Source organism: Barbus barbus, assembly GCF_936440315.1.
Source record: "Barbus barbus genome assembly, chromosome: 30".
Classification (NCBI taxonomy): Eukaryota; Metazoa; Chordata; class Actinopteri; order Cypriniformes; family Cyprinidae; genus Barbus; species Barbus barbus.
The window spans coordinates 22745880-22757760 of NC_136758.1; the positions used below are offsets into that span (position 1 = coordinate 22745880).

The 11881-nt window shown below is 34.4% G+C and overlaps 2 protein-coding genes across 3 annotated transcripts; one reads left to right on the forward strand and one right to left on the reverse strand.

The window, feature by feature from the left end:
- The first annotated feature begins 380 nt into the window (after nt 1–380).
- LOC306850574 (serine/threonine/tyrosine-interacting protein A-like) lies at nt 381–4712 on the forward strand. The gene is made up of 11 exons (XM_079386266.1): nt 381–618; nt 1522–1554; nt 1782–1835; nt 1923–2020; nt 2106–2166; nt 2265–2301; nt 2489–2528; nt 2670–2720; nt 2832–2904; nt 3016–3109; nt 3705–4712. The coding sequence occupies exons 1-11, from the start codon at nt 559–561 to the stop codon at nt 3776–3778; spliced, it is 675 nt and encodes a 224-aa protein (XP_079242392.1). The 5' UTR covers nt 381–558; the 3' UTR covers nt 3779–4712.
- Nucleotides 4360–7295, reverse strand: LOC306850575 (glucosamine 6-phosphate N-acetyltransferase-like). Of its 2 annotated transcripts, XM_079386267.1 has the most exons (7): nt 7167–7277; nt 7002–7054; nt 6187–6350; nt 6035–6097; nt 5826–5953; nt 5682–5743; nt 4360–5547 (listed from the first exon to the last, which is right to left on the reverse strand). In XM_079386267.1, the coding sequence occupies exons 2-7, from the start codon at nt 7022–7024 to the stop codon at nt 5400–5402; spliced, it is 588 nt and encodes a 195-aa protein (XP_079242393.1). In that variant the 5' UTR covers nt 7025–7054; nt 7167–7277; the 3' UTR covers nt 4360–5399. The 2 variants fall into 2 exon arrangements, with proteins under 2 accessions (XP_079242393.1, XP_079242394.1); XM_079386268.1 differs by lacking the exon at nt 7002–7054 and having other exon boundaries at nt 7167–7295.
- Nucleotides 7296–11881: the final 4586 nt, after the last annotated feature.

The following is an 11881-nucleotide window of genomic DNA, read 5'->3' on the forward strand; positions in this document are numbered from 1 at the left end:
ATATATATACTTTAAAGAAAACTATTACTGATATACCAGAGTGAAAAAGGTGAAAAAGTTTTAAAAGAAAATCACTCTTAAGTGTTGTATTCATCAAAATGGCAGACATAGGAAAAATTGGTGATTTAAAATGCTGTAAAATTTAGAATTTTTAGAAAGCTTCGAGTAAAAACTTAAAAATTGCTTAAAGTTCAAAAGCTGATTTTTACGTCAAAGACAATTTTACAATTGATGTTGTTGAAAATTTTAAGGCAATAATAGTTTCTACCAACCTTGAGCTGTATTACCACTAAATATTGTGTTTTTTTAATGTCAGCAGATTAGTATTAAACCAATTCTAAAAAAGTTTATTGATCGTTTGACGGACATCTCATGACTCCGCCCCTGCCCGACGTATGGCGCTCTCGTGTCACGTGACCGTCCTGGGTGGAAGCAGCATGGCGCGCGTGAGTGCGGAGCTCCTCCACAAACTCTACTTTATTTGCACTTAGTTCGTCTTTATATCCAGTCCATCAAAGGGGAGGTGAACGTATTGAAAGCTGGAATACCGCTCGCAGCATGGACGAAGGGAATAAACTCCAGTTCCCGTCCCTGCCCGCCGCCAAAGAAGAGCAGCTGGTATGTTCTAAACATATTAGCGCAGTGCTAACAACTGCTGGATTACAGCCATTCTTCAAAACATCTGTTTCAAAGCAGTAACAGTTACATGTTTGACTAGTGTGTGTGTGTGTGTGTGTGTGTCAATGCATGAATAAATACAGCGGTTTGTGCTGATATATTTAATATATAATAAGTCGTTGCTCTGAGCAGTTAGCATGTGCATCCAGTAGCAGTGTCCTAGAATAACAACAACTCAGAAGTCAAAGTCATACAAATCTCATTGCAAAAGACAACAAGCACATTCAGGAAAAGTAGCATGGGTAGTATTTATCATTATACTGGGAATAATCCGATAATTCCTATGCATAACCGATTTTATTTATGCTTTTAGACTTGTTTGCAAATAAATAATTCACTATCCTGCTTTACAATACAATATACTTCGACCTCAAGACTTTTAATTTAAAGGAATAGTTCACCCAAAAATGAAAATTTGCTGATTATTTACTTGCACTCAAGCTATCCAAGATGTAGATGAGTGTGTTTTATTAATCAGAAGAGATTTGGAGAAATTTAGCATTACATCACCAATGGATCCTCTGCAGTGAATGGGTGCCGTCAGAATGAGAGTTCAAACAGCTGATAAATACATCACAATAATCCACACGACTCCAGTCCATCATTACTTTCATACTGTTAATACATTAATATTACAAAAGTGATTTAAGTAAAAAAAAAAAAAGTAAATATTGTTTATAAATATCTATCAAACCGATTATTGGTCTAGTCTTGATCATATGTAGGTAGATGCTAATAACAAGGAGTTTTATTCCTGTGTTGTGCTGCAGTTTATGATTCTATAGGTGAGGTAATACTGTAAGAATGCTTGTAAATACTGATTTTGTAATCTAATTTCTGCAGGACTGGGCATATCCAATGAGAAGAGAGATGCAGGTGAGTGATAATGAACATAAACTTTGCACATTGTTTATTGTTGTTATGGCTTTTTTACTGATATAGTATTTGTGGTACAGTAAATACTTGTACATTGTGTTAGTACAGACTTTCAGTAGACTTTTTTTTTCCACCACCTTCAATATAATTTTTTTTGTATACACATTTCATATCTCATTCTCAACAAATGATCACTTTTACTAAAACTGTGTGATGTAATGATTTAGGAAATCCTCCCAGGCTTGTTTCTTGGCCCTTATTCAGCTGCTATGAAGAGTAAGGTACTGTAGAGATGATCTGTTCTTTGGCGTCATGATGAAAATGATCAATGCCTGGGGTTTCCTGTAATAATTCATCTTCTCTTTCAGCTCTCAATGCTGGAAAAGCAAGGCATAACTCACATTGTGTGTGTCAGACAAGACATTGAGGCCAACTTTATAAAGCCAAACTTTCCTCATAAATTTAGGTATTTTGATTTCTGGTTTGTTCTATTTAGCACTTCAGTATAAAGCTCCACTATTTCTAACATTAACTTTTTTACTTATTTATAGGTACCTTGTTTTAGATATAGCAGATAATCCTGTGGAAAATATAATTAGATATTTCCCAATGGTAAGCTTAGCTTTTTTTTTTTTTTTTATATGAATACATTTTTATTTGGTGTGCAATTCTTTTTTTCTAATTATAATAACCTGTTTTTCTCTTTATAGACTAAAGAATTTATTGATGGATGTTTAGAGACGGGGGGTAATGAATGTTTCTCCATATTGATCTCTATTTTTAATAGTAAATTTAGCACTTTCTCTGTTCTGATCCTGGGTAAAGATACGTTTCTTGTAAAGAAAATGGATTGTCATAGTCAGTAATATTAATTTTATTTACTTACTGTATCTCATCCAATTTGTGTAATGACTTGCACATTTTTGTGTTGCAGGAAAGGCACTTGTTCATGGAAATGCAGGGATATCAAGAAGGTATGCTAAAACTAAAGTCCATCATCTTTTATTAATGGTTATAAAAAGCTTGTCTTTTAACTGTCTATTTTTTTAATCATTTATAATATATCTCAAATCTCTTGATTTGATTTAAATTGATTATCTTCCCCCACCCCACAGCGCTGCCTTAGTTATTGCCTACCTTATGGAGACATTTGGTGTGAAATACAGGTAATATTATTAGTGTATTAACAGTTAGTGCATGTCCAAAAATTGAATACATAATCATATGGTTTGTCTTGAAGTTTGCAGATCGTGTCATATATATATACGTTCTTACAGGGATGCGTTTAGTCATGTACAGGAGAGACGATTTTGCATTAATCCCAATGTAGGCTTTGTTCATCAGCTACAGGTATGATTTTAAAGTAATCTCAGCATTAATAATTAATTCAGCATTAAGTGCTATAGCTGTTTTATATACATGCATACATAATAAATGGATGTTCTTTCCATTTTCATCAAGGAATATGAAGCAATATATCTTGCAAAGCTTACCATCAAGATGATGGCACCCATTCAGTTGGGCAGGTCTTTCTCCATCCAAGCTGGGATGCCAGGTAAGAGAACATTCTTTTATGGCCAAACAGTCAGTTTGTGAATATATTAATCATTTCTAATAGCGATGCATAGTATATTGGAACCATACATCAATTATCAACTGATGTTTTTTTCTTTTTTTTTAATTATCAGTATTGTATATTTAAGTGTATTTGCTCATTAAGATTTCCTTTGCCGTCAGAATTAATCTTTGAAAACACTTACAATTTAATAATACTGTTAAATATTTAGCAATTTGAATATTCATAATGTGTTATAGTGTTGTGATGCCTCAAGTCACTTGTAGCATTTACAATTGTTTTAGTTTTCATTAGTTTTTTTTATTTATCTTGATGAAATGAAGGGCAGAATTGTGTCTCACTTATAGCTTGTACTCTTTATTTTTTGCATTGTGAATCTGCCTTTGTTCTTGGCACCATTTGATTAATGGTTAAGTTAGTAACTCGTTTGTTAGTCACTTAGGATAGCATCTTCTAGATAAATAAATGAATAACTGGCTTAATTGTACACTAGAACTGAGAGCTGTAATTTCTACATACTAAGGTCATTATACATACTGTGGCCGTTCCTAATATCATCCATCTTTCCCTACAGGAAGTCTGAAGCGAACACTAGAAGAGGATGAAGATTTCGGGAGTATGCAAGTTACAGCAGCACAAAATGGATAGGCTTTACTAAAAAAAAGTGCTTAACCACAGTGGACTTTTCTTTTTACATTTTTATTGGGATTAAAAATGTAAATATTTGTACAGGGGTTGGGAGGGAGAGACTGCTCCTCGTCACCCTTGGAGCTGGGGAAGATTTGATATTTTTCTTTTTCCTTTTTGAGCTATATGCACTGAAATTTTTTGCAGTTTTATAGTATTTAAAGCATTTTGCATTTGCAGCGGGACAGTATTGCAATAATGCACTTTTGATACTTGAATTACTGTTTTGTTGTTGGACGGATTTGGGTTGGGAGGGGAATCAAAGAATGGGACTGTCACTGCCGTAGAAATGAAATGGTAGGATGAATCAGTCAAGAAAAGCTAGGATGAAAATGGGGAAATTAATTCAGACCGAGGTAAGGAAAGACGCGTTTGCCATAGAATTAACATCCCACTGCTCAATAAAAGATTGTTACTTTATATCTTGTGTTTTCAATGTTATCAGTCCCCGGTGTAAAGGTATGACCGTTTATGACAGGACTGTTGGGTGTGGATAGATTTAGAACAATAATCCAGTTTCACTGAAATAGATATATAAACTTGAGATTTATCACTGATTTTTAATGTAACAATTTCAATCCATTCACCCACTTGTCATTCAATGGTTTTACATAAATTTTAAAATATAACATTTATAAAAGCACAAATAACATCACTGCCACATGTTTAGCTGTTGATTGACAGATGAGACAAAGCATTTGAATGCCGGCTATCAGTGAAATTACAAAAAATAAAGGCATTTAGTGTACAAAGATATGCTTTTATTGAATCAGGATGTATTTTAAAATAATTTATTTTCCTCAATCTAGGTTTTAATGATTATCACCAGTGGCTAAGACTAAAGCCAAAATTGAGAAAATACATGAGCATAATAAATAAATGTAAACCTTGTTTCTATTTCTGATCTCTATGTTAAAGATGAGTACCTGTAAGAGAAAGTGAAATAATTTAAAAACCGTTTCAATACGGCTTTCATAGAACTCACTCAGAGAATGAAAAACATGATTTGAGTTTTGGCATTTTAAAGAGAATAAAGCACAGCATTAACATTAAAAGAGGGAAAGATGCCTCAAACTGTTTTGTAAAGAGTATATTTGGAAACAAAATGGGTTTGAAACGGTTTGTTTTCCCTCTTAAAAAATGTATAGAAATCTTTACATTAGAAAACATTCAAGTACGTCAGCCCTTCTATACAACAAAACTTTTCTCTTAGACAGGCCACAGTGTTTCTTCTTGTGGCTGACAATGTAAACCACGTTCTTTATATGATTTGAACTGGTTTCTGTTTCTATAGCAAGTTATGTGAAGCGAAATCATTTTAAATAGAAAACTGAATAACTTTCAAAGCAAGTGCTTGATGTTGACTGCGGACATTTAGAAACATTCATGAATATGCACATTGTTCTGTTGTGAATTCGAAATGCTCATTTCAAAACATTGTTATTGTGACATAACTTGTCACCAAATGATCAAGTTTTTCTTTTTTTTGCTGGCTAAAGTTCGAGGTAGTCCGATCTCAGAAAATAGAACAGATTAAGAGTTCTAAAGCAAACATTCTGTGATGTTCAAGATTCTTTTGGATTCAGTCAAAGAACCGGCACTGCATGTAAGTCTCGTCTGAAGCAGAGTAGCCAAACTTCTTATAAAACTCCACATTTTTCGGCGCACACTCCAGTGTTACTTTATAGCACTGCAATTTTTTGCTGAGGAGAGTCAATGTTGATACCAACCTAAAACAAACACAAAAGTACTATGTCAAGGTATTTAGTTTTGATACAGATATGTAGAAAGAAAATACAGTATTCAGGAATCTGAAACTCATGATTAAAACTATTGTAAAAGTGTTTCTAAAAACCAAACTCACAGTTTTCCAAGCTGTTTCCCTCTGCATACGTCACTCACAACCACTTCTTCTACACGCCCCCTCTGCCGGGACAAAACCCCCCAAAATATTATATAATATTGCACTATGAAAATAAGCTCAATTGCAAAATATTAAGTCAATTACCTTTGCACAAGCATGGATAAATTTGTGCTCTATGATGAGTGTTGCTGTGGCAACAATTTGTCCAAGATTTGTGTCTTCCACCACTATCACAAAATAGTCTCCAGATTTCATCATATGTTCAAAATTTGCTGTAAAAAAAAAAAAGAGTGAGTATCTTATACTGTGAGATGAAAAACTAAGGGGTGTTTTGCATTAAGAACAAGCAGTACCTTTGAACTGTTCTTCTGTAACATCCCCAGCCACTGTGAGCTGTGATAAGACCTTATAGAAGCCTAAAAAGGCATAAAGACCAACGTATGTTTATCATGATTGTTTGAAGAACTGAACATGAGTGAGCAGAGTGCTGAATGGTAACCAGTACCTCGGTCTAGGTCAGCAGTGCAGAGAGGACGGAGGACCAGGCCTTCTCCGGGCTGCGAGGGAGAAATAGGGGGTGAGAAGGAGACGGTGTTGCTGCTCCAGTCCAGCTCTTGGAGCAGAGAAGGATCAAACAGGGGAGTTTCGTCAAGCAACATTCTAGAGACCCTATGATCAAATTACATTTTATATGAATTTATCATCGATCGGGAATCCCCGGCAATAAATGTGTACTGGCAACAATTTATTTGGACTTTGATCATTTAAACATTTACAATTCAAAGTCAAACTTCATTTGATGGTATGTTATTACTATAACAAACTTAAACCATAAAAAACTTTGTTACTTGAAATAAACACTGACTGTAATAAAATAAAAGATCAAATTTAAAAAAAATTATAATAATTTGGCTAGCTGCCAAGGAAATATATTTAGTTTAACTTTATTAAAATTTCATTTAAATTAGTCAATTAAAATAATACTGAAATAAAAATTTATAAAAATAGAACCAATGACAATAAAAAAAATACATATAAACATTAATATATTTATTAATAACTATAATAGTATCTCAATGATACTAAAATAACACAAGACACAGCTTACATAGATCTTTCTTTTCAAGGTGTGTTATGAATACAAACCAAAAATCCAACGCATGACAGAGTACAACATCCAGTTAGTCTATCAAGATTGCTTTCTCAAGAAAAATATCATATTTCAAGTAAAGAGCATAGAATAATCTCAAAGCAGTTTATGGCAGCCCTTAATAATAAAGGCAAAGGTCACATTGCCGTATAGAAAGTACACAATATTACGTCCAGGTATTGATTAGATTCATTTCATATTGTTGGTTTCAATCTGCTGTTCCCTGGGGACGAAATCAACCCACATTTTAAAAATACCATCCGTATGTTCAATCAAATGTCAACAGAGCTCGCGATCACATTATATTAGATTCATGTAACTTGTCATTTACTTACGGAGACATATGGATATCGACCGCTTTCGCTTCTATAAAATGTTTGAATGAATCCAGTTACAGAGATATTCGATGTTCCAGCATGACACACGCACACACTTCCGCCTTCGTTATTATTTTTTTCATGTATTTTGTTAGGTCCCGCCTACCAACCAATCACTGTTTGCTGCATCTGGTTCTGTTATTAACGACTTCTCAATTGTCCAATCACAGACTGCCTCGAAAAATCTCTGACCAATCACCACATATATTGATGAGAAAATGGGCGGGGCTTGTCATCTTGCGTGTATCGCTCCCTCTGTCTGCGTGGCGCTTAATGAGGGCGCGGCGCAATGACGTTCGTATCCGTCTAGGAAAAGCTGTTTAACAGGATAAATATCAAGTTTACAAACGGGTTCTTAGATGATCATAGATGTGTTGAATATGAAAACCTAACACTGCCTGGTTCGACAAGACTGTCAAGATTGAAACGAATTCCTACACCATTTCCAAGGCTAATTCCTAAATAGTTACTTCAGTTTGTGTTTGTTGCTACAGTAACATTATGACCTCTTGACAAATTGATAGGGAAATTATGTGCAAACAATGCAACTTTTTTTTTTTTTAAGTTAATTATTTTATATATTGTTTTACGTACATTTATGATTTCTTGGCTAAAATAAAATGTATACATTGCTTGCACAAAAAGTATCAGAATGCATATTCTTTTGAAAAGCTGTTAGAGAGATGTTTGGTCTTGTTGCTATCTAGTTTTAAATGACTGATTTCTAGTATCCTGTATTGCAGAGGTTAACTAAGCCATTCTAACCAGCATAACCTTGACCCCTAAGGACAGGCTGTGTAAACTGCATACTCAGACATACTCAGCAGCAGTTACTGGAATTATCTCTCTTCCTTGTATTGATTTTCTCAAGTGTCTTAACAAAAAATTAATCATCTTTTCAAGTAACTTTCAATAGATATCTGCCGGCTATGAGCGTACAGAAAGGACTAACAAGAAATTAGAGACGAAAACACCTTCTGATGATCCCAAGTCGCATCCAACAGACCACAAAGCAGAAAAAAAGAAAGAAAATCTCTGTCTGTCTCTCTCTTTATATATATTTATATATTATATATACAGTATATTAATAGATTTATCTTATTTTAAGAATGTCCTCCTGAACATTTAAAAATGTAATTTGCAAACAAATGAGCAAATAAGCCTTAATGTGCCTTGTCAATATGTAATTAATTAGCAAACAAGGCTTATTGGTGTGGCTTGTCAATATGGTGCACACGTTTAATGAAATAATGATGGTATAGACAAAGAACTTGTGACAATAGTAATTCTATAATAACTGCTGAAACATGCTGCAGGCTTCCTCAATAAGCTCAATAACTTGCATGAAAAGGGAAGCAGAGAGACAGCAGGTATTGAATGAAGCTTGCGGGAAATAGGGAGGCTGAGAGCACAAAAATGCCTGCAGAAAGCTGATATACTAGTTCACATGACTAAACCATGGATCATTACATTGAGTGGAAGATACAAATCATGGAAATACAGTCTGTTTGTCTTTAATGACTGTACATGGACAGAAAAATATTGGCCTTAACAATATTATTATTATTATTATTATACACAAGAACATGTTTATTAAAACAGACCAATATAGGGTTCTTGTCCAGTTTCATTTATAAAATAATTAATATGATGTTTAAGGACAAATTTTTAGTGAAACTAGAAGCAAACATCAAAAAACCAACAACGTTCCTAATATACAATGCCAGGTTTATGGAAAACTAGATTAGGAGGCAAGCAAGAGAGGTGTATATTTTAAATTAATTAAATTAAAACTAGTTCAGTACCTCAAACTAATTTAGTAATTAAAATGACCCATGTAAGTTATTTAATACATGTGCAATACAGAATTGAGTGGTTGCTAGGGTGTTGCATATATGGCTATTGCATTAGAGCCTATATATAGGCTCAAGTTAAAAGTGCAAATTCTCTGTGATATTGAAGTACCAACGTTGTTTGACTTCAAATGGGTTTCCCAAACACTTCCCAGTCTGCCATTGATCAGTCAAACAGAAAACCCTGCCTCCAAACTTACACCACTGGTTGAGCCAACGTTGCTATATATAGAAATGTTTGGGACAAGTCAATCTGCAGATGCTTTAGATGCCTCGGCATATTAGAAATTATTTTAACATTGAAAAACTACATATTTGGCTTTAAAATATTGTATAACAGGCCTTTAAGCAATTTGATTTCTCTCAAAGCACCATCACTAACTTATGACTGTATTACTAGCCAATTAAAATGTAAATTAATTTAATTAGAATATCCCCAAAGTAGATCTCAACCTAATTTAGTCATTTAAAAAAACTTTTTTCATGTTCATGTTGCAGCACAGAATTGCAAAAATAAGCTTAACTAGCTGTTTTTGCAAGCTAGTTGCAGAGGTGTTTTTACTGAATGTTTTTAAATGTGTTGCTAGGGTGTTCTAAGCGGTTGCTCCCTGGCTCAAGTCAAAAGTGCAACATGTCTATGAGATTAAAGTACTAAAAATGTTTGTCTTCAAACTGGTTTCCAGAACACTTCTCTATCTGCCATTGGTTGATCAAACAGATAACCCCGCCTTCAAACACATGCTATTGGTTGAGCCAGTGTCACTATGTTGGGCTGAGCTGCTTAAACAAATAGAGCAATGTATAGTGCCATAGAGACAAATCAGTTTGCTTTACTCACTTGAGTGTATATTAGAAAGTATTTTAACATTTAAATCTGACACACTTTGACTTTAAAATAACTTATAGCAAACCAAGGCTATTTGATTTCTCTCAAAGCACCATAACACAGACAAACACAGAGCACCTCAGCTGCAACAGCCGTTACAGAAGCCGTCCAGATACTGATACAGATCAATGGAGAGAACATGAACACAAGAGCCATGGAGCCAGAGACTTCCCGCTGATTTAATTACAGACTTTCCATCACTCAAAGAGCCACCGTTCTATAGCAACATCAGTGCATCTACATTGAATGATGGTCATGCGATATTATCAGCCAGACGCGCTGCAAACCGGTGCAGACAATGGAATCATTATGGCTGCAGGAGTCTTTTACTGAGAGCCTTAAACTTCTGTATTACCATAAACAAGTCTTTAGGGAGGTGTTGAGAATGTACACTGAAAAAAAAGTGCTCATAAAATGAGAGTGAAGCTTGTATGGCCTTAGTCTTACAATTTGACAATACAATCAAATGAAAAATTAATGATGTTCATGGTTGCTCATCAGATCGATAGCACAGTAATAGCTGGCATATCTGAGACTTGCTTGGCAAGGGTCCCTCTTTTTGATAAACTGTGCCATGTTAATAGGCATGCTGAGTTACTGTCCTCTTTCTGCTTGAAGATGATTTCTCAGCATATACAGTAGCCTACAGATTTGTGCACATATGTGATACAGGAGATTATTATCCCAGTTGTCTGATCCTGTTACTTCTTCCTGCTAAAAATGCTTCACTTCTGCTCTGTGTGGTCTGGTGGGACTCCAAATTTAGTTTGAGTATTTGATAGAAGCAGTGAAATTCTGGTAATTCATGGGACAGGAAGGTTAGAAATTATGCTGTCCGCCAAGTGATAAAATTCACTGTAAGAATACACTTTGAAATGATAAATAAAATTAAATAATGCTCAATAATGTCAATTATCTCTTGCAGCTTTTCTGTTAATTCCTGGAATGCAAGTAATGCAGCTCAATGCATCTTTTTTTCCTAACATACTGTTTTTTTTAGCTCAAACCAACAGCGGCAGATAAGCTATAAGCAAACTTTTTTTTTGTGGTGGTTTGTAGTCCAGTTACCCCCTTCCCAACATGCACTGGGGCATAAATAATTATGGTTGTATTGTTTGACAGTTAATGTACACTGTCACTTATAATATTGTAATGTTGGGATATGTTTGTTCCTTTACTTAAAATGATAAGTTATTTGATTGTTGTGTTTCATGTAGCATGTGTTGGGGTCTGTGTGTGGAACTGAAGATATTTTGAAGAATGTTGATAACCAAACAGTTACTGGTAGCCATTGACTTACAAAGTATGGACAAAAACACTATATAAGTCAATGGCTACCAGCAACTGATTGGTTATAAACATTCTTCAAATAATTTTTCTTTTGTGTTCAACAGAAGAAGGAAATTCTTACAGATTTGAAATAACACGAGGGTGAGTAAATTATGACAATTTTTTTTTGGTGAACTATCCTCAAATTCTACAACAAGAAGAGAAAATAATATTATCAGAGAAAGGACTGAATGCATAACAGTTCTTCCTTGTTCTTCCATCTGTAAGGCATGAAAGGGGGTTAAGTGGAACAACTGAATCATTTGTGCCTCTACACATTGATCCGATCAGACACTTTTAACAGATCGCAAGAGAATTCATCACTCAATTTCTTGGATGCCATCCTGCTGGCCTCACACACTTAAGAGAGAGAGACTGATTACAGTGCAGATGTAAAAAAACAAGATGCACAGTGTTCTTCTGAATAATTCATAGCTATACAGTAGCATGCATGTGATATTAAATAAATGAGAGTAAAATATTTTAACATTTCAGAATGACATCACCTAATGACTTCACAGCCATAATGAATTATTGAATTTATTTTGTAATCCATTTAGCAAGCCGGAAATGCATGATATTACTCTTGATATTTGATACTTTCT

Excerpts from the sequence above, each read along its gene's own strand:
- LOC306850574 (XM_079386266.1), top strand. The coding sequence starts at position 559 with ATGGACGAAGGGAATAAACTCCAGTTCCCGTCCCTGCCCGCCGCCAAA. Across the intron at positions 1,555-1,781 it reads CAATGAGAAGAGAGATGCAG|GAAATCCTCCCAGGCTTGTT; the intron begins GTGAGTGATAAT and ends GTAATGATTTAG. Across the intron at positions 2,529-2,669 it reads AATGCAGGGATATCAAGAAG|CGCTGCCTTAGTTATTGCCT; the intron begins GTATGCTAAAAC and ends CCCACCCCACAG.
- LOC306850575 (XM_079386267.1), bottom strand. The coding sequence starts at position 7,024 with ATGAATCTAATCAATACCTGGAC. Across the intron at positions 6,098-6,186 it reads CACTGCTGACCTAGACCGAG|GCTTCTATAAGGTCTTATCA; the intron begins GTACTGGTTACC and ends ATGCCTTTTTAG. Across the intron at positions 5,954-6,034 it reads TACAGAAGAACAGTTCAAAG|CAAATTTTGAACATATGATG; the intron begins GTACTGCTTGTT and ends TTTTTTTTACAG.